Source organism: Metopolophium dirhodum, chromosome 1 (assembly GCF_019925205.1).
Source record: "Metopolophium dirhodum isolate CAU chromosome 1, ASM1992520v1, whole genome shotgun sequence".
Lineage (NCBI taxonomy): Eukaryota > Metazoa > Arthropoda > Insecta > Hemiptera > Aphididae > Metopolophium > Metopolophium dirhodum.
In genome coordinates, this window is record NC_083560.1 from 8,102,138 (window position 1) to 8,129,946 (window position 27,809).

Genomic DNA, 27,809 nt, shown 5'->3' on the forward strand with positions numbered 1-27,809 from the left:
ATAATAAGCAAAGATGTGAATTCAATGCACTAAAAAATCTTAAAAAAATGAATTAAAAATTTTAAAAAAATGCAATAAAATATGCACTTAAAATTTCCTCTACTCTATTATTGTACGCGCATATGGTTTCTCTATGTTTTGTTTTTACTATGTTTAATTCAATTTGTAAGTTAGCTGCTCCGTAGGGAGTTTCGAATGCGTCAATATTTTTTTCATATCACCCCATTCTACAATTTTCTTATAACTGGTTACGTTAAAAGCTCTGTCTGATAGTTTAGTAGCTGCTATAATTTTTTACATGAAAGGATGCTGTTCTGAGTCTACCGTACTTATAATTACTTCGCATGCATTTAAAAATGGATATATTTCGGATTGTCCTGAATAGTTAGGAATTAATTTTATTGCATCTAACGCGCTTATCGGTTTCGTATCGGTCCGCCTGTCATTTTCTTAGTTTTGACTATTCTTTTCGGTTGTATATATTTGGTGTGAATAGTATTTCTATTACTTCGTAAACTTTGGCGAATTGTGCCAGTAGTAGGACTATTTTCAAACTCCTCTAGGTTTATTAATCTTAAACTTTTATTTAATATATCACTACTTATTTGTTTGATCTCTATATATTCGTTAATTATTTCTACGTTAAATCACTAACTCTTCGTCTAAATTATGTATTTCTATGTTGTCAATTATTTCGCTATCAGTATTGTTTACGTCAATTTCTAAATTATTCTCGTTTTCGATTATTTCAATTATTCTATCTAATGTTTCCCTAGCTATCGTTTCGAATTCGTCGCTAATATTTTCCTCTGAACTATTGTTCATTAATATTTGTTTAATTCTTCCTAACGTTTAATATAGATTTCAAACATAAAACTCTTTTATTCATATATTTTTATTCGATTTGGGCTTTGAAATTCAGGCATAGGGGCTTCTACTCAGGCTAGCGGGCTTCAACTTGGGCTTTAAACATGGGCTAGGAGCTTAACATGGGCTTCAAAAATCTACACGTGTTCCATACAATGGAGTAGCTAATTCCAAGGGAGTTGTACTTAAATAAGATGAACTCAATAATATGCCCTCAATAATCAATAATAAATATAATCTCAATAACAATCTTAATAATGCCCTGTTATAATTCACAATAATAATTCTCAAAATAATATAATATGCCCTTTAATAATTCTCAATAATAACTTCAATAATAATTCTCAATAAATGCCCTTTAATAAATCACAATAATAACTTTAATAATAAATTCAATAAATGCCCTTTAATAACTTCAATAATAAATTCAAAAATTGCCCTTTAATAACTTCAATAATAATTTCAATAAATTGCCCTTTAATAATAATTTCCCTAAATACGATGGACCAATAGACCAAAGGAGACGGTTATATAAATTATGCTTAATACATTGCTGTATTCATCTCGTTGCTAGATCTCTCTCGCCGTAGTTGAATTGTAACAAAAGTTCGGTCTTCCCACAGTCGTTGAATTGAAGTGTGCACTCCTCAGTTCAACGGTGATCCACGAAGATGAAATTGCCTTTGTTGATTGAAGTTTCTTTGTATCTTGGAAGACCCTGTCCACAGCGCCAAAATTCTGTTACGTCCCAACCGACGTTGATATATACATCAACGCAGAAATGAAATACGTGATGTACTCGGTATGATGAATGTTTATTACCGTAGTACAAAATTACAATGTTATAATATATGGTGTAAAAGAGTGGTGTTACGACTCTTTAAGATAGAATTTAAACTGTGAGAGGTGTTACGACCTGACTCTGAACGTCCCTAACCGTCTGAAGAGTCTTGTCCTGGGCGTCTATATATATGATTGTGTCCTTTGGATTGGGTGGTTGTAGTAGTGGCTAAGCTCGGTCATGAGACAGAATTCGGGTCTCGTATTTGGTATGCTGGTCGACTCGTATCCTGCGTATGGGTGTTGGCTTTCCAGGAAAGATACGTGTGACGACATCTTCTATAGTTTAATTGTTTTCTCTACGCTTTTGCAACGACCTCCGCATGTTATACTATACTAATTGCCTTATTAGTTAGTGTCAAATATTATTAGAGACGTGCGGCGCGCTGTACATAGTTAATAGATGACTACTTAATACGTGGGTACGTAACACGTGGATTGCATGGATGAAATGAAGGGCGAATACTCTGTGGCTAGAATAAGTTGCAGGTGGCCACTGGCCATTTTTTTCTCTTTGATGAACATAGGAGGAATAAATAGCCAAATTATTTTTCGAGAAAATACAGACATTTACCTAAGTCGTCGAGAATTTCTAAAAACCTTGGGAAAAGAACTTACAAAACCGTTTATGTTAGAACGATTGCAGATGTCTACTTTGCGTACAAGTATTCGACAAAGAATAATAAAATTAACTGGTTACACCAAGACAGAAAATTAAGTCCCTGAACGTTCAAATATTGAACATCGTCCGAAGTGCGTATTTTGCCAAAAAGAAAAAATCGAAAGACCATGGTGAGGAAATATTTTTATGAATACATAATAATAATAATAATAATATTATACATAAGTAATCATTATTTGTTTGAAATAATTTCGTAGACCAAGTGCGTAAAATGCAGCGTGCCAATATGTAAGGAGCATACGATGAGCACATGCGTATCCTGCTGTAACGATCACAACGAAACAAATACTACAGAAAGTGAATAGACCAAAGTCATACATTTAATAGTTTATAAATTTTCATTTATATTAAGTTTTTAATTAATTTGTATTTCTTTATATGAAAAAAAAATATTTTTTTGGAATGAGATTGTAGTTTTTTATTTTTATTTTATAAATTATGAAATGTACATAAAAAAGTATTTATATACTTTTTAGTGAAGGATAAAAATATACATAATTCTAGATATGGTTTGATTTTTTAAGTTAATAGATCAATTAATAATAATATAAAAAGTGAAGTGTGAGCGCTGACGCGGTCCCGCGTAATAGCTGTTTGAATTCAAATAGCCTTTTACTCGGAAAGCCGCGCAACGCTTCTCAAACAAACCGCCAATCGACGACGGACGACGCCGGCGCGCGACACCCGCGCCGTGAACCGTCGGCCGGCCGTTGGGTGAACCGGATTGTAATGTCATTAGTTTTTATCGACGACCCGCACGAGAGGGATCACCTACACGCCCGGCGAATCGTCTTTGATAATTTTTTTTTATTTTTGTTCTCGCTTCTCGTAACGGTTACCCACAGGGCTAATAACCTTTACCATAATCGTTGTTCTTTTTGTTTGTTTGGAGTGAACGAATAAATCCAACCATCTCGCCTTCAAAAGTTGTGTTTGTTATTCACTAAAGAAAACCTTGGTTACCTCGATCCACCTCACCCACGCGGCACCCACTAGGTCCACATCAGCGCTTACAGTGTAACAATCATGTTACAAACTATATGTGTACCAACGACGGGTGAAAATGTCGAACTTTTAGTATTTACAATTAAGTATATTTTCTATATTAAGAAACCTGTAAAATAAGTTCTAGTTTCAACATTCGCCTGATATGGGTCATGGACAAGAATACAAAAGAAAATGGTTGAAAGTCGAACCACGGAATAACGAGCCCAACCAATTGCCAAAGATAATAATTTCATCATGGAAGAATCATGTCAAATATTTTGGCGCTAAAATATAAATTAATTATAATGAAATAATATACAAATACTAAACTGTTAATGCTTATATATTTATTTATTTTGTATAATGTACTGTGTAGTGTATACACGACGAAATTTAATGTACAGTCGTACTGATAATAATACAATTAGCTATGAAGATATTAGTGATGTTGATTTTATTAAATATAATTTTTATGCAGGATTTCAAAATTACTCAAGTTTACTATATGTATTATAGGTATGTATTAAAGTAAAATATGATAGTTGGTTAATAAACATAAACCTAAATGTTTATGTATATGTAATATAGGATTATACTAACAGACTATACTAAACTCTGAGATGGATGCACGAAAGAAAGGGGCAAAGCCCCAACCCCCATCGAATGGCCAAGCTGACACCACACATATAATATATAATTCAATATATTTTTAAAGAGATATTTAATCTAATAATACATTTTAGTTAGTTAAATTAATTTTAAAAAGGTAATTAAAAATTGTATTAGCTATATTGCACTTAATGCACTTGGTTCCTGGAAATTTTTAATACATTAATCTGTTTTTTATTTTATTTTTTTATTTTTATAAGCAATATACAATATGTATCATTAGATACAATAAGAATATGGGCTAAAAATAACAAATATGACGGGTAACATTATTTTTATGAAAGGAGCCACCCATTGACGATACTTCCTATCACATAAAGTATCTAAAGATAAAATTAAGATTAAATAAAAAAATCGATGTATCTAAATATCAAATTTGGCCCCATAAAAAATTCCAAAATAAGGCTCTACTAATAAGTGTAATAACTAAAATTTATTGCTCATTTAAGATAGGTAAGATTGGTTCAAGATTGGAACCGCATTATTATTATTGCGTTTGCTTCATCCGAGAAAACTATGCGACTACTTCGTGTATTTTTAGCCCGATTCAACTATATATGGACATTTTTACAATAATATTCAATGAAATTTATTATAAGCTCAAATGTACCTATACTTATTTTGGTTTGTATTAAGAGTTGGTCACTACACCCGCTTATTTATATTATATATATATTTGTTTTTAGAAATATCGAACGTCATAAAGCATAAGTCATGATATAGTTTTATTCGTCTTATTCTAGTCATTCTCAATTATTCTGGTTGTATTGTATATCTACCCTATGTCTCTATGCCATTTAAGTTAAACCACTTTTTTTCAATAATTTAATATATTGACTTGTGCGCAATAGGTACACGTATAACATACAATTTTATTTTAAATTCTGAGCGGAGCGATGAATGGATTGATTTGATAATGATGTGTGTTTTTTAAATTCTGAGCGGAGCGATGAATCTATTGATTTTACAATGATGTGTTTTTTTAAAATTTTTTTTTGTGTTTGTGTACACGACAAGTAGTCGAAATAATGATTGGATTTTCAACTTCAGTATCTTTTTCGATGGGAAAGTGAATATCGTTGGTGTATTGGGGAGGTCAAAATTCAAAATTCCCAATAATATTCAAAAGCGCCTGGAAAAACAAAATAAAAATTAAGGACAAACGGGAATTTTTACGCAAAATCGGTTTTTGACTTAATTAATTTTGGTTTTTGTTGTAACTCTAAAACAAATGACTGTAAGTACATGCAATTTTCACTGAATGTTTATATTAGCCTTTTCTATACATGAAAACATTTTCAAAATATTTTGATTTGTTTTGAAATATTTACAAATACCTACTCAGTTTCCAACTATTTTAGGTTTTTTTTCTATGAATGTCAATATAACATTATTTGTTGGGTAAAAAAGCTTGAAAATTTAATACAAAGCTTCCATTATATTGTTACAATGACATTTGATAAATATTAAAAATCCTTAGACACAGTTTCTTTTTATAAGCATTTAAAGTTCAAATCTTGACAAAATACGGAAAAAACACGAAAATCAGCAAATTATTTTAAGTTGAGAATTCATAAGAATTTTTCTTTTAAATCTAAGTTTTGAAAATATAATACAAGATAACTCATAAGTTTTTCTACCTTTATCAACAAAAAATGTCTACAAGCAAATCATATTAAACTTTTATGAGCGTTTGAAGTTCATATTTTTACAAGATTGGATATCCACTCAAATTCTCATGTAGCGATTTTGTTATTTTGTTGTAATTCAAAAACGAATAACTATATATACATGAACATTTTACTGAATGTTTATATTTTCATTTTATGTACACCATAATATGTTGAAAATATTTTAAAGAAAAGTATTTATAAATTTATAATTTTTTATGAATTTCTAACTCAAAATAATTTCCGATTTTTCGTGATTTTTATGAATTTTGTCAAAATTCTAACTTCAGACGCTCATAAAAAATTATTATTTATTGTGGACTTACGTTCAACATTTTTTTTTTCGTATACACTAATAATAACATAAGGAACCTTGCATTTAATTTTTAAGTCTTTTTATCGTGCAAATTATTAATGTCAACATTAACTAAAAAAAACTAATGGAAATTGAAAATTACATAATATGCCTATATAATATAAATAGCTCAATATGAGTCGAAATATTTTGAATATTTTAGAAGTTCATAAAATGCTAATGTAGGTAAATTTCATATATATGTAGATATATTATCTACGGCAGTTTTTTTAAGAGTTAGACCAAAAAACCGCACTGCTGTACTGTGATATAGCTGGTGTTGAGAAGTTGAGTGCACGTACACCTAGTCATTAACCCTGCAGTGGTGATATTTTGATCATTTTTCTTGGAGAGTCCTGAAATAAATATGTATTTTTTATTGAAAACAATTATTGAATGTATTTTTTTAATGTCATTTTTTTTTTTTTGCTACAATATACCTAGGTCCAATAATAGTTGCATATTTGTATGATTTAATGGTTTTAGATTTAAGAGTAAACTATAGATGCTGTAGTCACAAGTCACTATAATATAGTAGGACACATAATCTAATATAAAAAATTCTCGTGTCACAGTGTTAGTGCTTGAACTCCTCTGAAACGGCTTGACCGATTTTGATCAAATTTTCCGTGTATATTTGGTAGGTCTAAGAATACGTTTTAGGCTAATTTAAAAAGGGAGGTGCTCACAGGAATAATTTTGATATTTACGATAGAAATTTTTGTTTATTAATGGTTGTTATGGACACAAACAAATAGAGAATATTCTAAATAATAATAAATAAATATTATTCTCAAATTCTATAACCCATATTAGTTATTTTAATTCGAATATTTTCTATTTGTTTGTGTCATTAAAAATGCCCGCACGACGCTATAGTGCCAATTTTTGTCGTAGAACAAATGCAGACGAGTTCATCCATTTGCGTGACGTATTCCCTTAAGTCTGGTAAATGTTTATTACGATTTTCTCTATCATACTTAATAATAATTGTATAATAATAAATAATAAAGATTTGTAATATATACATTATTATGATATAACAAATTATATATATTTATACATTATACATACACTAGCTGTGTCCCGCGTGCTCCACCCCCGCGGATAATTGTTTGTAAATAGTGGGGCTGTTGCTCGTGCAGTCGTGCGTAAGATTTGTTTATTTCCTAAATATATATGAATTATATTTCTGTCAAAGTATGAATAAACCAGTCAGGTAGGAGATCCAACTACGTCGTATCGTGGACGACACACCAGTGGGTAATTACAAAATTAACTTGAAATTAAGCCTATAGCCTATTCCGAAATGTACTCTTTCATTTAAAAAAAAAATCAAGAAAATCGGATTAGTAGTTTCAGAAAACATATGACATAAAGATTCCATTTTCACATATATATAATATATAGCGTACATTTAGCACGTAAATGAAATAGAATATAGAAGTATAGTTATATTTAGATTGTTGAATTTTACTTCTTGGAACAATTCATATGTTCACGCCGATAAAACGCACACAAACAAAAAAGGTCAGGTTGAAGATAGCTTGAAACCCACAGATTCTAAGTATACTATCGGGGTCGGTCACGGGAATACCCGAAATTTCCCATGCAATTAAGTAAGTAAATTAGCTTTGGTTTTTAATTTTTCAAGAACCGTATTAATTTTAATAATTAATTATCAACAATAACTGTTTTGGAGCCAACCCGTCACAAAGATTTCTATTTCGCTTTTATAATATAGATAATATACATATGTTATTGTAATTTATAATAAACATAGTCGGGGAGCTGTCCCGTCTGCCCCCCACGTATGTATTAATATTTGATACCGTCAATAAACGATGCGGCGCCGCGGAAGCAATGCGAAAGCAGATCCCGCGGCGTCGTCGGTTAAAACAGGAAAAAAAAAAAAATTTATAATAAACATAGATAATAATTAGAAAATTATTTAGTTTTGGTCAAGCTGATTCGGAGGATTTCAATAACAATCACTGTGACTCGGCATTTTTATATATTAGATATATATACCTACCTACTTGATATGCTGTCACACATTGTCCACGATCCGACGTAGTCGGATCGCCTACCAGGGTGGCTAAATTGCACTTACTGCTGCGAGTTACATCCAAAAAGATTTGAACAATCACAATTTTTTAAAGGGTTGTCATTTTTAAGGGCAACGAAGTGCACGGGGTCAGCTAGTAATTTATAAAATCATATCTAGTTTATATTATATAGCCGTACCTTTAGTTTCGCGTGCTCGAGATAATCTTTTACACGTATACTTATCAGAATATCTCATTTCGCACACGCACACGCACAGTCGCACAATAGTTCTGAATAATTCTGATTATTAAATCGATTTCGATGTACTTACTCTATTCCCAATTGTTGTTTAGGTTTTTAGTTTTTACATTCGTGTATTATACGATACCTAGTCGACGATTGACGACACCTCACATACGCCATGGGTATAAAGAATTAAAAAATTCACTAGACAAACAAAAGTATCTAGGTCAGTAATCAGTACTCTCTACTCAGTACACCTACTGACTTAAGTAATAAATAAAAATATTGTCAACGACATATGAGATTTGCGCCTGTGCTTGCAATTTATATATATATATTCCAAATGCATTTTTAAGCAGGTCATTTTTGTAAAAACGACGTATTCAAAATTCAAACCTTCAAATTTGAACGAGTTGTTTTTGAATTATTTAACTTTATGTACTATGCTAAGGATAAGTCCGTGATACCTAATATAAGTTTGGGTCTATAATGATTTGAAAATTATAGTTATTAATATTAATCCATCAATATATTTTATACTTTTAAAAACGGTTTAATAGAATAGGTAGGTTAACCCATACTATATTAAATATTACGTATTTACATTTTCATAACTCAGAAGTCAAAAACTACTCATCAGACCAAAATAATGTTGATTTCTATAGTTATATCACTATATTTAAAAAAATATATTTATACATTTGCCTAATAATTTGTTGTAAAAAGGGTTGGTTCTCGTTTAAAAAAAGAAATATGTGGTGTCTATAAGTACTTAAAAATATAGCCCTTAAGTAAACTTAAGTAATTTTCACAAGTACAAAATAAATGGAGCAGTAAATCATGAATAGAATGAATTTTTTTTTAATATTTTAGCGTCATCTGCAAACAATAAAATATTTGAATACTTTATAATCGTATGAATATCATTTATAAATAATAAAAATTATTATAATACACCGTACACTATTATAAATGCATAGTATTATAGTAGTACTATAATATTATATAATTTATGTAATATGCAATATGCATCTAGATTTTAAACATTTTAATAACTAAGAAACTAAAATTTTGAATTTTTAATTAGGTACTAACTTCAATATTTTCAAAATAATTATCTTCTTAATAATTTAAAAGGGGGTTCTCATTAGAAAAATAAAAGTTTTATCATCATATAAGTAGGAGACGTAGGACACTCCTTAAAGGTATTGGAAATATGGCTTATGAGCATTGAGCTTGAGTATGATGCTTGGTGAATCATTCTGTACCCATATATAATATATAGGGACCAGATTTATATGCACAAAAATCCTCAAAATATGCTTCTAAAATGCTGTAATATGCTACAAAATATGCATTTTTTATTTTTAAATATGCACTTAAAATTGAATCGAAATTATTTTATTATAACATGCATCACTGTATTAAAAAGTGCAAGTTCTAAGTACCTATCTACTTTTAACACCAATCTGTTAGTATAAAGTCATATTGTATTGCCTCAGGACAAACATACGATGGCTATAAAATTGGATTAAATTTAGCAAAGGAAGCTTTGCCTAGTAATTATAGTTTTGGATGTATTAAAGATTTTTATGACCGACAATTCTTCACCAGAAATAAATGCTATTAATCATAACTGGAAGCCAAATAGCAAACATTTACTTTATATATTTCATGTACTATTATGCAGACTGACGTCACCGACAGATAAGCATACAATTTATTTTAGCTAATGATGATGACTCACTTATGTTGACATTTATTGAACCTCTTAGTCCTAGTACATCATTTATCAGTTATCCAATACCTAACTTAACCAGTAATAAATAATTAAGTTATTGATTGTTAAAATTTAAGTTTAAGAAACAATAGTTTCAAAGCCAATTAAATCAATGATTGCAGAAACGACATGAGTCAATTTTTTAAATTTTTTGAATAATTGATAAAAAGTGTATAATTTAAATAATTACATAAAAAAATCTTATTTAAAAATGAATCCTTGTAGAAATATATTATGCACTGATTATACATAATTTGTGTTTATAATATGATGTTTTTTTATTATTTCCTAATACATTATTACAATATCAGTTTAAAACTATTGAAAATACGTATGCATGATTTTTTAAATTTTTTTTTTTTATAAGCCTTTAAAGTTCAAATTTAGATAAAATGTACTATATTGAAAATTTACAAATTATTTTGTTGTTAAAAATATATACAATATTCAATCTTAATAGCTAAAGATTGTAAATTTAAAACAAAGATCTACGTAAGTAGATCATTCTGTAACCAAAAATCTAAAAAATATAATATAAACACAGTTTTTTTTTTATATATTCACTGTATAAGGTAAGAAACTCTTAACTCACATTTACATTTTGAAATGCCATGTCTTCAACTTAAATTAATTTAACTTACAGTAGTCACTTATTCCTAATAGTAAGATAACTTTCTTTAACACAATAATATCATACAATATACGTACTTTGTAATAATATACGCTAACAGACCGTCATTGTATTCAAATTTAACACCTCCATTACGGAGAATCTCTAGACACCTAATAATATACTACAGAACGTTACCCACTTACTCGCTCTTTTCAATGTTGAAGATCTGATAATCATAAATTATAATATTTTTATTAATTAATAGTAGTTGATCTTAATAGATCAGCGATGCCCCTCCCCCTCACCATGACAAAATCATTTTACCAACATTGGTATGTTCGATCAACTCATTATAATAATATTAATTATTAATCAATTATTAATCAATTTATATTACCCTCATAACCATTATATAGGTAAGTTTCTAATTATTAGGTAATCAATATAAATTATGAATTCTTAGAATATTTAAAATTCATCATAAAGATGTTATTAAATTATTGTTAGGGTATTGTCGTAAACACGATTGTGTTTTATTTATTAATCACTTTCCAGATTTCTCGTCCATTACCTTTACATGTTTCTATTTTATTGATATAATATTGTTCTTTAGCCTTCCGATTAAGTATTGTTAACTTATTTATAAAAGCTTTGTAATAATTTATTAATTTATGATTTGATGTATCCTTTTTAATTTTCATTTTGAGGTTATCTCTATTTTTTCTTGATGTCACAATACCACTAATAATCAAAAGTTTTATCTAACGATTATTCCTACTTGATCGGTACTTTGATACAGTAAAGTAGTTAATTGTGTCAAATATATTTTATATTGCAGTACTAATATTATTTATTTCAAATAATCCAGTCAATTTGATACTGCATACAGATTTAACTGCCATATTGTTATCAATATATGATATGAAATTTGAATAATTATCTATGGGTTTGTTATATGCTTATGAGTTTTTTAAGCTACTTATAATTGTATAATGATCTTTTGTTCAAATCTAATTATTGCTGGAATGAGATTAACATTTCTTCTAAATATGTGGCCAACACATGATATAGAGTCAAAACTCACTCAGGTACGCATACAGATTTGAGAATAAAAACTATTTGACAATAGTATATTTAAATAGTTTTTGGTTATAAGAGAAGTACTTTTTTCCAATATGTCAATATTGATATTTCTGATTTTTTGTAGAGGACCAGAAGTTATAATGGTAGATAGTTGAGATAAGAAAATGTTTATATTGATTTACGTTGAACGATATGTGGCTAAAGTTGTAATTGGCTTCTTATTTATGTTTAAGTCTAATTTTATACAACTGACAACTGAGAACATTTGAAGTCGATTAACAGATTTAGTATGTTTAAGATTTATATTCATATCAGAACAGTAGAACACCATCGTTTTGAATAACTATATTTTCACTTTTATAATTTGAAATCCAATTATATTTAGGAAGTAAACCTTGTGCTGTTCCAAGTTTCTCTAAGAATAATTTATTATGTCTAAGCACTTGATTGAGTTGTTATGAAACATCATTTTCTATATTTTGATAATAAGACCTAATATTTATGATTAATACGTTCTAATCGTTACTCTCTATATCTATCCATCAAATACTCATATATATCTTTATTTAATATATTTCTATCTTTGTTTGAGATGTAAGGGTCTATGAAATCTGAGTTTATTTCCATCATTTATGATATTAAAGTAGTAAAAATAGTTGCTTAGTCTATAAGAATGATATTTTAATATATTATTAACTGTCATAATTATGAAACCTTGGTAAGAATGTGTGATTACAATACAAATTTTGTAAAGGCAAGAGAGAACAACAAACAAACATGCCCATTACAAAATCATAATAACATAGAAAAATTTATTGTTTTTAACAAAAAACTGTTGAGTATAAGTCGTAATTATACATTTGAATAGATAAATATAAATATAGTTTTAGTTCATACGTACAAATGCAATATTTTGAATATGTAATATAGTTTGTAAGCAAAATACATAATGTCTTCATTTATTATAAAAATCTACATAATATCTTGTTATAATTATTGTCGCTTATTTAAAATTTGCAATCATTTTTAAAATACCTATTTTTTTTCAGAACTTTAATCAAAACTGAAGACAACAGAATTATTACCGAAATAAAAACCGAGAGAGATGTTTTTGACGATTATGAATTTCAAGGAACAGTTTCCAATGAAAGCCACTCTTCAATAATTAACCGTATGGATTTGGGCGAAAGATCTAACTCAAGGGAAAAGCTTTTGACCAGGCATGTGAATAAGTCTTTTGAATGTGATATTTGTAAAAAAAAATTTACCCAAAAAGCATCTATAAAAAATCATTTTAAGATAACTCATAGAGGAGGAAGACAATTAAAACGTGATATTTGTAAATTAGAATTTTCTCAATCATCCACATTAAAAGTTCATACTAGGACACATATTAGAAAAAATCAATTTAAATGTGATATTTGTGATTACAAGTCTTCTCGATCAACAAATTTAAAAATGCATAAAATGGTTCACACTGGTGAAAAGCGATTTCATTGTGATACCTGCGGTAAAGGGTACATTAATAAAAATAATTTTAAAGATCATAAAATGTTACATACTGGAGAAAGGCCATTTATTTGTGATATCTGCGGTAAAGGGTTTATTCGGAACGAAACTTTATTTAATCATTCAAAGACACACACAGGAGAAAAGCAATTTATTTGTGATATCTGCGGTAAAGGGTTCATTAAGATGACGAATTTTAAATATCATAAAATGTTACACACTGGAGAAAGGCCATATAATTGTAATATCTGCGGTAAAAGGTTTATTCGGAAATATTCTTTAACTGTTCATTCAAAGATACACACTAGAAAAAAGCAATTTAAATGTGGTATTTGCAATCAAACCTTTTCATCACATTTAACAGTGCATACAAGGACACATAATGAAGACAAATCCATATGAGTGTGAATCTAGGTTCAAGTGTTTTCTCGTTGAAAAAATTCAAAATTCCTTAAAAAATACCAACCATACTCTGTTTAATCCTGTGACAATCGAGTAGTTTTATATTTTTATTAATTATTTCAATTGTTTTGATAATAACTATAATTTTACATAATATGAATATTTAGTATTAACAAACTATTTCTAATTTAAGTATAATTAAGAGCCAAACAAAATAATCATAAATATATAAGTATTTATTGCAAAAATGTAAAACCGAATATTTGATTAATTTTTTTATTTAAAATTTGATTATTAATTTTATTTTTTTAGTTTATAAATAAAAGTATCAGAAATTCAATATAACGTTTAGTTTTTTAAATATTAATAAATCTTTAAAATTATATTTTTGTTAACTGGCCTGGCTATTTAAATATAAAATAAAAATTCAAATATATCTCTTTTAAGATTTTTAATATGTAAAAAGCAAATGTTATTTATATTGAAATTATTTTACTTGTATTGTCTTAATCACATAAAACCACACATTTGTATATAAATTAAATTTTTAGATTGGTAAATCGTTGTGTAGTGAAGCGAAGAACTTGTACACGTAGGTATAAGTTATGCAATTACGATGAGCTGGGCCCTATGACTGACAAATTCATAGGCGTACAGTACCTACATTTAATGATGGTTTTGTGTTTAATTTACAAAATAATTATAATACATATTATATTGTTTTAGATGGGAAAAACTTGGTTATATTTTATTTGATGCATTCGTTATTTGTACCTTCATCAAGAAAAATTACCAGAGATGACAATGGAAAAAAATCTGTCATAAAATATTCCATAAAAGATTCTCAAAATACATTTATTATAGAAGCATCTACTCCCCTTGAACTAGAAGTCATCATAGAGAAACTGAAAAAACAAGAAAATAATATACAGCCATGTATACTAGTTGTTGGCTCATTATTAAACCCTAAACAAATAATAGTATATTTCGATGATGTTAAATACAAGTTGTTTTCTGTTTTTAAAGCTATCGATATTTGTTTTAAGCTATTCCATGTTTTTAATCTTGAATATCCATATGAATCAAGTAACGTGTGGTTATTTTTGCAAAATTATTTTTATGAAATTAACACTAAATATGACAAAAGTTGTAGTTTAGTAAAGCAAATTTTCTCAGAATTAGATGCAAATTATAATATTTAAAACTAATGTATTATTAAGAGTTCCCTAGCCAATTTTAATTTTTTTTTATATTACAAACCCAACATTTATGATTTATAAGTACCTATAAGTATATATTTTTTTTGTAATCGTAAGTCGTTTAGGAACAACAGTTCTTCATTTTTTTTTTTTTTTGTTATATCTAGTTTTACATTATAATTTTTAATTTGTATTAATATTTTCTATATACTAGAACCATTTGTTTAAAAAAGATTATAAATAAATAATTATATCTATAGTAAATAGTTTTTTTATTTTATATTTTTATTACCTATTACTCTATGGTCTGGATCTTTAAATTTTATCATATTCATCATTATTGAACATAACATGATATAGTATTAACTGTTTCTAAAGGAACAAAAATGTCATTCTTAAGCAGAATTTTTTTTTTATATTTTAGCTTTTGTTTAGCCTAAATATCTGATATCTGGACAATATGATAATTGATAAAAACACCAATTTTATTATCAATAATTATTTTATTGATTTTACCTATAGTAGGTTACCTCTTATAGGTAACAATAACGCGGAAGTTTGTTAATGTAATAACCAGTTCGGTAATTATTAATAAAGTATGACTTGTAATGTTAACACAAATTTCATTAATCCTATCTATCAGTTTGCTAGATTCTACCTATATAGTATTATCTTAGGTAGGTAACAATAATGAGCAAGTTTGTTATTATTACATATGGTTCAATAATTATTAATAAGGTGTGAATGGTAATGTTAACAAAAATTTCATTAATCTTACCTATAAGTTAGCTAGAATAAATTAACAGGCATAATGATTGTTTTGATGAAAATTAATTTGTGACATCAATAAATAGTTTGTAGAACGTATGTTAACAAATTTTTTGTTGGTTTAACCTAACTTATTTTCAATTTTACCTGGATATTTCTTTGGGTGCATTTTCCCGGTTAATACTTCTTTAGCCTTTTGATTTTGGGCTATACCTACCATATAATAAAACTTACTGAAGGATAGAGATTGAAATCAAAATTAAAATTTTCTATTTTAATTTCTGATAAACTAACCTATGGATATTTGTTTTTTCTGAATTAAAATTAAATTAATTTACCTATTGAGCATTGATTTTATAAATTAATGATTTGTATAACTAAACACAATATCGATTTACTTATTTTGTGATTTGCGTAATTAGATTTTTATTATAATTTTCCTTTTTTTCGATTTGAAATAGCTTAACAATTTAAATTTTGACCAATGAGACTGGAGAAGTCATATGAAATTAAACATTTTTTTTATTTTAATTCATTAAATTTTTTTTAAAAATATCTATATTGTCCGAAGTCACTTATTGTAATTATAACATCAGTTTTTAATGAAATCTTATAGGTACGTGTCCGAAGGCACCCCATTTTACGGGTGACTCCGGACAAAATGCAACTTTTAAAAAAAGTGTGAACTTTAATGATCATTATGATTGTTCTTCTGCTATATGATCATCTTTTCATTCATTATAATAGTATTTTATTTACTGGTTAGGTATAATATGTAAAAGTTTAATGTAGATACCTACTAAATAAGAATATTTAAGTCAGTAGATTACTAGTACCTAAACCTCGCGGAATATTCAAAAATGTAGTGTAGAAGGAGAACATTTTGTGTATAACCCAATTGAGGCGATTTTTAAAAGTGAATTCTTGTATTTTACATACTATGAAAGAAAGTACTACAGGTCAGTAGACTGTGGACATTTTTTTCGGCTTGGGTATGGGAATGATATAAAAACATTTCCAGAAATATGAGCCACAGAGCATTGAAGATATGGAGAAGTATTATCAGAGGCTAGAGTAAAAATAATACCAATATAAAACATTCAATAAATCAATAAAAAAAAATAAAGTATTATTATTTTTACATTATTACATTAACAACAATTATTTTCCTATTCAGTCTGTTCTTAACCACTTATCATTGTCAAATAGACAGTCAACAAGGAGTTAATTCTGTATTGAACGTAACAGGAATTGTTATTAGGGACAAAAAAGAATAATTAAAAATTATCTTACATATTATATTGAAGAAAACTACAGTAATTAAATCACACGGCAAAAAATAAAATTAGTCTAGCCAAAAGATGGGACAACTAATACTAGGTAGTTGTTAATTAATTTTTTTGTTTTTTTTTTTTTTTTTTTTTTATTAATGATTGATTGACAAAATACTGTCACTCAGTATGATTAAAAATACGTATTTGATATATCAACAAAAAATGAAAATAATATAAACCTATTGTCTTAAAAAGTATTTATAATATTAAATAATTTGTCAATTGTACAGTTTAATTATGTAGCTGGTCAAGCTAAGCCGGTTCTAGAACCTGATCCGCTCCTGAAAATAAAAAAATTATTGTTACAAAATCAGTTAATTAAATAAGTATCAATTAATTAAACTAAAAGTATATAACTTGATTTTTAAACTCATATAGGCTGCAGATAGGTAAAAGGTAGCTCACACATGATTTTTTTTTTATCAATCTAAATGGTTGCAATTCATTACATCTTATATTAATATTATAATTGGAAGAAATATGGAATATTCATTTTGTACAAATATATTTATTAAAAAAACAAATCTCTGGCGGGACACATAATTATTTATAAGTTAATGTTTATAAAAATCAGTTAAATTACAAAATAAAGTTAATGAATATTAAATTAAAAAAAGTTTAGATAAAAAAATAAACTTAACTTTAAACTTAAACTTTTTAACATGTTTATGCTCAAGTTTGGTACCTTAGACCTATAGTTCTTATCTATATGAGAAAATTGAAAATAAAAGAAAAATAGTATTAGATAGGTGTTAAAAGGTAAGAAATTCCTTGTTTGCAGTTATTATACTCTGAATTTGACTTATCGCTTTGTATTAAATCAACAACAAAAACTGCAAATATTCTATATTATGTAATTTTTTTAAGCCTTTAGATATTGAAAAAACACATTTAAATAATACACCTAAAACTAATAGAAAGAATTATACGAACTGTCCAGAAATCCGTTGTTTTACTTCACCGCCGGTTCTATCATCCTCACTAGCAGATATAGCTGCTTTGGATACAACTCTAAGTTTCTGTTTGTATGATAACATGGGTGTCTTCTTATTACTTGTAGACTAAACACAAAATGTATTAGCTATAAAACTGTTTTGGTTATGTAAAAACATAAATAAAAAACTTACTGAACAGTAAGTTTTCTTTGATGCAAAACAATCTCTCTTCCGTTTAGACCCTTCTCTTTTTTTCTTTTCTTTATCACCATCAGTACCACTGTAATAAAATAATAAACAATACAGTTTTATTCAATTATTATAAACATATTTTTTAATTGAGTGCTTGTAGATATTTTGTAATAGAACCGTTTGTTTAAGTAAGTTAACATACCAAGTAACTTATAGTAGCTTACAAACCTGGGCAAGTCAATGATCATTTTTAATTGAGTTAAATTAAGTTGATAGAAAACATTTGAAAAAGTTTAAAGTTAATAGTTATCCTACTTTTTATTTTAACTCAGTTAAGTTAAAATTTATAAGGAAAATTATAACTAGCTTAAGTTAAGTAATTTATTTTTATTTTTTATATATATAAATACTTAGTAATGTGGTTGAAAATAATAAAAAAAAATGTTTATGCTATATGTATCATTCATAAGAATCGCGTTATATTTATTATTTAATCTTAACATAGTATAAAACAAATTCCCTTTTTCTGATATTTTTTAATATCAATCGTTTGTTTAAGTTTTAATCGTAAATGAATAAACTACTCGTTATATTAAAATTCAATTTTAATATATCTAAGTACTCCAAAAGCCATTCAACTTTAGAATATGAAGTTAAAAATGAAAGTCATCATAAATAAAGTTAACAATTTAAAAATAATGATAAAAATACTAAATAATATATATTGTTTTGTTAATTTGATAAAAATGTCAATCAATGACTTAAAAAAAATATTTTTAAAATTATTAATAGTTTTTGAAATATTAAGTGTCTTATGTTAGGACTTAGAAACACCCAGAAAACTCACATTTTATTCAAGACTTTCAGTAGTTTTGGTTTTAGATGAAAATTCTCTTGACAGACAGAACACGAAGTAACATCTTCTGTACTTTTGTTATAATAACCTACACAATTGCCATGGATAACTAATTCAAAACCATAACATTTTTCAATTTTATCTATTTGTTCTAAAAGATTTTGTAATTCATACTTTGTTCTAATAGGCTTATCATATTTGTATGTCTTTCCGTATATTTGTATTTTTGGCAAAAAGCTATTATAAAAACTAATGGTTTTTACAGTGGCATACAAATTGTCTTGTTGAGAAAAAACAGTTGAATTTCTTGAATCATCATGTACACTTTCCCAAAATACACTAGGAAGTAAAATCATTTTAGAAATTTCAAATATGAATCCGTTATCTTTCCGTATAAATTCTGCAGTATCGTCGTCATTAGTTGCTAAAGCTAATGGAAGTAAATCATCATCTTTAACTTGCTCCGTTCCCAAAGATGGTAGCATCTGTTGTGGTTCTGTTTCCAAATTTGTTTGTAAATCATCATCATCAAGTGGCTTAATTTTCACAATCGACAAATTAACTGGTTTTTCAGTATTTAATTTTAATGTTGGATCTAAATTAGAAGTTGGATTATCTTCACGTGTGTCATTTAAAACCACAGTATACTTTTTATTTTCATTTTTAGACGAAAACATTTTATTGGTAGTTGCTAATGATTTATCTATAAAACATAGAAATACAATAAACAAATGTAAAAACAATATTTATGAATGGTTATAAAAATTATATTTTGTGGTGTGAAAAGGGAAATATTTTCAACCTCTACAATAGTATTAGTTATTCATCCAGGTGTTGAACATTAACTATCAAAATCCTAAATTAACCTATCATAATCTAACCTAATTGCCTATCTTATAGATGTAAAAGTTCCTTGCTTCACACAAACATTTATTTTACGTGTAAATGTATGGTTTTATGTCTTTAAGACGATAAAAGTATCAGAAATTCAATATAACGTTTAATTTTTTAAATATTAATAAATCTTTAAAATTATATTTTTGTTAACTGGCCTGGCTATTTAAATATAAAATAAAAATTCAAATATATCTCTTTTAAGATTTTTAATATGTAAAAAGCAAATGTTATTTATATTGAAATTATTTTACTTGTATTGTCTTAATCACATAAAACCACACATTTGTATATAAATTAAATTTTTAGATTGGTAAATCGTTGTGTAGTGAAGCGAAGAACTTGTACACGTAGGTATAAGTTATGCAATTACGATGAGCTGGGCCCTATGACTGACAAATTCATAGGCGTACAGTACCTACATTTAATGATAATAATATTTACGTACAAAACAAATAATTATGGTAAATGAAAGAAAAACTGAATCACGGGTCCGATCAAACTTCACTGGAACTTCACATAGAAATACAAGAAACAAATGTATAAACAATATTTATGAATGGTTATAAAAATTACATTTTGTGGTGTGAAAAAGGAAATATTTTCAACCTCTACAATAGTATTAGTTATTCATCCAGGTATTAAACATTAACTATCAAAATCCTAAATTAACATATCATAATCTAACCTAACTGCCTATCTTATAGGTGTAAAAGTTCCTCGCTTCACACAATGATTTACCAAACTAAAAATGTATTTTACTTCAACCAGATCAAACTTCACTGCTTAACAGTAGCTACACGTGCAACAGTGGAATAACTGGAGTTGCAATATTTACCTGTCGGAGGCAGCCGATCTTGACAAAGTAGACACTAGCGGCCGCAAACACTATTATAATACTCGCCGTGTCGGGTGAATTCGACGTCGATCGCAAATGGCGGCACGGACTTGATCACCGACGGTCGTTGCCACAAACGCGTCGCCACAACACAAAATAGTATCTTTTCTTCCATGAAATTGTGTGTTTTGTTATGCGTTATTGGCTAATCAAATTAACACCGAGAGCGCTGTCGACGCCTATCGTACTAATGGTTAGGCGGGTACCCCCCTACGAAGATGTTGGGAGATTATATTTATTTTCCCGACATTTTGCATACATTTTGTCTTAAGTGAAGTATATTTAAATGTATTTGATAATGTTAGTAGACATTGTACTTACCAACGTATACAGTTAGCTATAAAAGCTTATAAAGTTTTGGTAGCAAAATGTATTTATTATAAAAAGTAAAATAACCAATATTAAATTATATCTATACATTCCGAATATCCTAGCTGAGGATTATGCCACCAGAACGCATATTGTTAGCTCGTTTTACCAATAGTACTGATAACCGTTAATTTTTTATCATTCATAGATTTTTTGCATTTTGCACTGTAACAAGTAAATACTGTTACGTGCTGCCCCTTCAGGGATCCAGAATGATGATGATTTGAAATAAAATGGTAGTCAAATTATAACAGTAAATGCAATGTTATTTCTTAGAACAGAATAAATGTATAATATCATTGTTTGTCATGCAGAATATGGCTGAGTGTGGAGTGAAGTAGCTCTTGTTGTTAGGCTCTCGTCCAGGTACATCTGATTATGCTGTGCTCCTGGCGTCCCTATATATGATGTCGGCTCCTTTGATCTGGTCGGCGCGTGGACCTAGGTGTCCTTGAGGTTGTTATTCTCACAGTGAATGAAACTGCCGCCTCGTAATGGCAATTCTGTTATGCCCCCTCAGTTTGATTAGTTGTAAAGTGGTTTGCTGAAATATTCCTTATATGGAATATTCGTAACTACGAGATCATAACATCTCAAGGAGAAACACTTCTGCCCTGAGTAACAATTATATACCAACACGTGAATCGATTACTTACACATATTATTATATATTAGTACGTAAAGCTATTCCTTTACAATACCCAAACGAATTGTCTACTAGTCTACTGAAGTAATACTTTTTATATTCAAATGTTGACAGTCATTGAGTGGAAGCTTGTATATTACAAGTTTACTAACAGTAATAATATATAGTATAATATAATATAGTATAATATTAATTTACCTATTTATTATTATTAATTCTGATGCATGTTGGTGCAAATTCGTGTGGACCGTTTAATTGGGTCGCAGGGGTTACTCTCCGTCGGTTTCGGCAGCAGCGGTAGTGACAATGAAACAACAATTAACCGTAAAACCTTAAAACATCCACCAAATTTTTATATTAGAATTTCCTATTTATGGTATTTAAAAAATATTTTTTTCCAATTTTTGAGCTATTAATAGACATTTGAAAATTTCTTTTATAAATCGGTATTAAAAAATCACTTGGTCAAAAACTCGCAAATGTAATACAATAAAGTTTACATACATTTTCCATTGTAAAATCAATACATTTATCTATCGCTCCACTAAGAATTTAAAAAAAAAATCCTGTATATAATATATTATTATTATATAGCAATATTTAAAATAATTTATTAAAAAAAAATTCAATAATTATTATTATCATTACCTATACACAAATATCGAGATTATTATTCATACAAAATTAATTTATATAATATATTATTATTTTTACTCAGTTAAATTAAGTATTAACTCGGTATCGTTAAGAGTTTAAGGGGATTCCACCCGGTGATTTTCTGTCTTTGTCTAACACACGCGTAACATTGTATTTTAGACGTGTTTTTTGCCAAACATACCAATTGATCTAATGAAGCGATAAGAATTCTGAAAACAGATTTGAATTCGTCTTCAAGTCTACTTTAAATCGACTTTTCCACATTTTTGATATTATTCCCCAAATTCTAGAAAACGTAATATTAAAAAAAATATTTAAACATTTTGGTTTTTCAATTTTTGGAGAAGCTCAAATCAAAAACCAAAATTGTGAAAAAGTAGATTTCAAGTAGACTTGACGACAAATTCAAATCTGTTTTCAAAATTCTTATCGCTTCATTAGATAAATTGATATGTTTGGCAAAGAATCCGTCTAAAATCCTGTGTTGGATAAAAACAGAAACTCATGGTATGGAATCCCCTTAAAACTATTTATTCATTTCGTCAGGTAAATCATTCAATTTGATTATGCATCACATTGTACATCGTATTTTTTTTTAATTTAATAATATGTAGGTACTGGACTTTTTATGCTACAGACTTATTTACCGCTGACTTTATGGTAGTCTACCGGTACAGTCATTGCACAGGAAATAATTTTGTTTAGATTTTGCAATCTATGGACGGTCCCTTTGCCATAAACTGGACCACAGAGTCGTTATCATGGATGTACTTATTGAATACTTTTGACTTTTGAGTTATATTTCATGTGAGACACACAGAAGACAAATGTTATTGAAACAGCCACCTATCAAATAGTAAATACTTTTCAGGAATATCTCAGGGTATTTATTGCGGATTGCTGAACTTAAGTTATGATGTAATTCAGTCCCAGCACAACCGATGTACTTTCATTATATTATGCAAAAAAATATGAATCATTTTTCCTAGTATTCGTAAATTAATTCAAATTCTCTGCACATTTCCAGTATACCAATTTCCACAGATACACCAGAGATTCCTTTTTTACATTAAAAAGAATATCTTATATATACATTTTTTTTTTGTTTTTAAGTGCACAATTATAATACATTTTTTGAGGTTTTAAAGTACTAGAAGTTATTGGAAAAATAGTTAGTTGTTTATTTATAAACATAACAGGTATACTAAAATATGTAACATAAATGTTTGTATTTCAGCTGTATCTATCAAGATATTGATTTATATCAAATTAAATTTTGAATATGCAGATATCGAGTTCCATGTAAACATAAATAAATTTAATTTATATGCCTTTTAAGTTTTTAGATTACTTTACTATTATATTCTGTAACACACGCACTCTTTTTCAGTCCATTCTACAGTACTTCATAAACATGTTTGTAAAAAAAAAAAAATTATGATAAAACAACTTTAGAAGATAAATATATAAATTAAAGATATATGAAATTGTTGATTTTACAAACACATATTTACAAGATTTTACAAAAATGTTAAGCTTTTTATTTCAACATTTTTAGGAAGGTTGGTTATTGTATTTGAATACAAGTATAGATATAATTTAATATTGGTTATTTTACTTTTTATAATAAATACATTTTGCTACCAAAACTTTATAAGCTTTTATAGCTAACTGTATACGTTGGTAAGTACAATGTCTACTAACATTATCAAATACATTTAAATATACTTCACTTAAGACAAAATGTATGCAAAATGTCGGGAAAATAAATATAATCTCCCAACATCTTCGTAGGGGGGTACCCGCCTAACCATTAGTACGATAGGCGTCGACAGCGCTCTCGGTGTTAATTTGATTAGCCAATAACGCATAACAAAACACACAATTTCATGGAAGAAAAGATACTATTTTGTGTTGTGGCGACGCGTTTGTGGCAACGACCGTCGGTGATCAAGTCCGTGCCGCCATTTGCGATCGACGTCGAATTCACCCGACACGGCGAGTATTATAATAGTGTTTGCGGCCGCTAGTGTCTACTTTGTCAAGATCGGCTGCCTCCGACAGGTAAATATTGCAACTCCAGTTATTCCACTGTTGCACGTGTAGCTACTGTTAAGCAGTGAAGTTTGATCTGGTTGAAGTAAAATACATTTTTAGTTTGGTAAATCATTGTGTGAAGCGAGGAACTTTTACACCTATAAGATAGGCAGTTAGGTTAGATTATGATATGTTAATTTAGGATTTTGATAGTTAATGTTTAATACCTGGATGAATAACTAATACTATTGTAGAGGTTGAAAATATTTCCTTTTTCACACCACAAAATGTAATTTTTATAACCATTCATAAATATTGTTTATACATTTGTTTCTTGTATTTCTATGTGAAGTTCCAGTGAAGTTTGATCGGACCCGTGATTCAGTTTTTCTTTCATTTACCATAATTATTTGTTTTGTACGTAAATATTATTATCATTAAATGTAGGTACTGTACGCCTATGAATTTGTCAGTCATAGGGCCCAGCTCATCGTAATTGCATAACTTATACCTACGTGTACAAGTTCTTCGCTTCACTACACAACGATTTACCAATCTAAAAATTTAATTTATATACAAATGTGTGGTTTTATGTGATTAAGACAATACAAGTAAAATAATTTCAATATAAATAACATTTGCTTTTTACATATTAAAAATCTTAAAAGAGATATATTTGAATTTTTATTTTATATTTAAATAGCCAGGCCAGTTAACAAAAATATAATTTTAAAGATTTATTAATATTTAAAAAACTAAACGTTATATTGAATTTCTGATACTTTTATTTATAAACTAAAAAAATAAAATTAATAATCAAATTTTAAATAAAAAAATTAATCAAATATTCGGTTTTACATTTTTGCAATAAATACTTATATATTTATGATTATTTTGTTTGGCTCTTAATTATACTTAAATTAGAAATAGTTTGTTAATACTAAATATTCATATTATGTAAAATTATAGTTATTATCAAAACAATTGAAATAATTAATAAAAATATAAAACTACTCGATTGTCACAGGATTAAACAGAGTATGGTTGGTATTTTTTAAGGAATTTTGAATTTTTTCAACGAGAAAAACACTTGAACCTAGATTCACACTCATATGGATTTGTCTTCATTATGTGTCCTTGTATGCACTGTTAAATGTGATGAAAAGGTTTGATTGCAAATACCACATTTAAATTGCTTTTTTCTAGTGTGTATCTTTGAATGAACAGTTAAAGAATATTTCCGAATAAACCTTTTACCGCAGATATTACAATTATATGGCCTTTCTCCAGTGTGTAACATTTTATGATATTTAAAATTCGTCATCTTAATGAACCCTTTACCGCAGATATCACAATTAAATTGCTTTTCTCCTGTGTGTGTCTTTGAATGAGTAGATAAAGTTTCTTTCCGAATAAACCCTTTACCGCAGATATCACAAATAAATTGCTTTTCTCCTGTGTGTGTCTTTGAATGATTAAATAAAGTTTCGTTCCGAATAAACCCTTTACCGCAGATATCACAAATAAATGGCCTTTCTCCAGTATGTAACATTTTATGATCTTTAAAATTATTTTTTATTAATGTACCCTTTACCGCAGGTATCACAATGAAATCGCTTTTCACCAGTGTGAACCATTTTATGCATTTTTAAATTTGTTGATCGAGAAGACTTGTAATCACAAATATCACATTTAAATTGATTTTTTCTAATATGTGTCCTAGTATGAACTTTTAATGTGGATGATTGAGAAAATTCTAATTTACAAATATCACGTTTTTAATTGTCTTCCTCCTCTATGAGTTATCTTAAAATGATTTTTTATAGATGCTTTTTGGGTAAATTTTTTTTTACAAATATCACATTCAAAAGACTTATTCACATGCCTGGTCAAAAGCTTTTCCCTTGAGTTAGATCTTTCGCCCAAATCCATACGGTTAATTATTGAAGAGTGGCTTTCATTGGAAACTGTTCCTTGAAATTCATAATCGTCAAAAACATCTCTCTCGGTTTTTATTTCGGTAATAATTCTGTTGTCTTCAGTTTTGATTAAAGTTCTGAAAAAAAATAGGTATTTTAAAAATGATTGCAAATTTTAAATAAGCGACAATAATTATAACAAGATATTATGTAGATTTTTATAATAAATGAAGACATTATGTATTTTGCTTACAAACTATATTACATATTACACAACGATTTACCAATCTAAAAATTTAATTTATATACAAATGTGTGGTTTTATGTGATTAAGACAATACAAGTAAAATAATTTCAATATAAATAACATTTGCTTTTTACATATTAAAAATCTTAAAAGAGATATATTTGAATTTTTATTTTATATTTAAATAGCCAGGCCAGTTAACAAAAATATAATTTTAAAGATTTATTAATATTTAAAAAATTAAACGTTATATTGAATTTCTGATACTTTTATCGTCTTAAAGACATAAAACCATACATTTACACGTAAAATAAATGTTTGTGTGAAGCAAGGAACTTTTACATCTATAAGATAGGCAATTAGGTTAGATTATGATAGGTTAATTTAGGATTTTGATAGTTAATGTTCAACACCTGGATGAATAACTAATACTATTGTAGAGGTTGAAAATATTTCCCTTTTCACACCACAAAATATAATTTTTATAACCATTCATAAATATTGTTTTTACATTTGTTTATTGTATTTCTATGTTTTATAGATAAATCATTAGCAACTACCAATAAAATGTTTTCGTCTAAAAATGAAAATAAAAAGTATACTGTGGTTTTAAATGACACACGTGAAGATAATCCAACTTCTAATTTAGATCCAACATTAAAATTAAATACTGAAAACCAGTTAATTTGTCGATTGTGAAAATTAAGCCACTTGATGATGATGATTTACAAACAAATTTGGAAACAGAACCACAACAGATGCTACCATCTTTGGGAACGGAGCAAGTTAAAGATGATGATTTACTTCCATTAGCTTTAGCAACTAATGGACGACGATACTGCAGAATTTATACGGAAAGATAACGGATTCATATTTGAAATTTCTAAAATGATTTTACTTCCTAGTGTATTTTGGGAAAGTGTACATGATGATTCAAGAAATTCAACTGTTTTTTCTCAACAAGACAATTTGTATGCCACTGTAAAAACCATTAGTTTTTATAATAGCTTTTTGCCAAAAAATACAAATATACGGAAAGACATACAAATATGATAAGCCTATTAGAACAAAGTATGAATTACAAAATCTTTTAGAACAAATAGATAAAA

General features: G+C 27.7%; 2 protein-coding genes across 2 annotated transcripts in view; both read left to right on the forward strand.

Moving 5' to 3' along the window:
* LOC132937195 (uncharacterized) overlaps nucleotides 1-27,809 on the forward strand; it is a 116,151-nt gene that overhangs the window by 86,428 nt on the left and 1,914 nt on the right. The gene's annotated exons all lie outside the window — the stretch shown is intronic.
* LOC132944419 (zinc finger protein 62 homolog) lies at nucleotides 13,012-16,993 on the forward strand. The gene is made up of 3 exons (XM_061013779.1): nucleotides 13,012-13,432; nucleotides 14,476-14,685; nucleotides 16,926-16,993. The coding sequence occupies exons 1-3, from the start codon at nucleotides 13,012-13,014 to the stop codon at nucleotides 16,991-16,993; spliced, it is 699 nt and encodes a 232-aa protein (XP_060869762.1).

Excerpts from the sequence above, each read along its gene's own strand:
- LOC132944419 (XM_061013779.1), top strand. The coding sequence starts at position 13,012 with ATGGATTTGGGCGAAAGATCTAACTCAAGGGAAAAGCTTTTGACCAGG. Across the intron at positions 13,433-14,475 it reads ATTTATTTGTGATATCTGCG|ATGGGAAAAACTTGGTTATA; the intron begins GTAAAGGGTTTA and ends ATATTGTTTTAG. Across the intron at positions 14,686-16,925 it reads AGAAAATAATATACAGCCAT|ACAGTCAACAAGGAGTTAAT; the intron begins GTATACTAGTTG and ends ATTGTCAAATAG.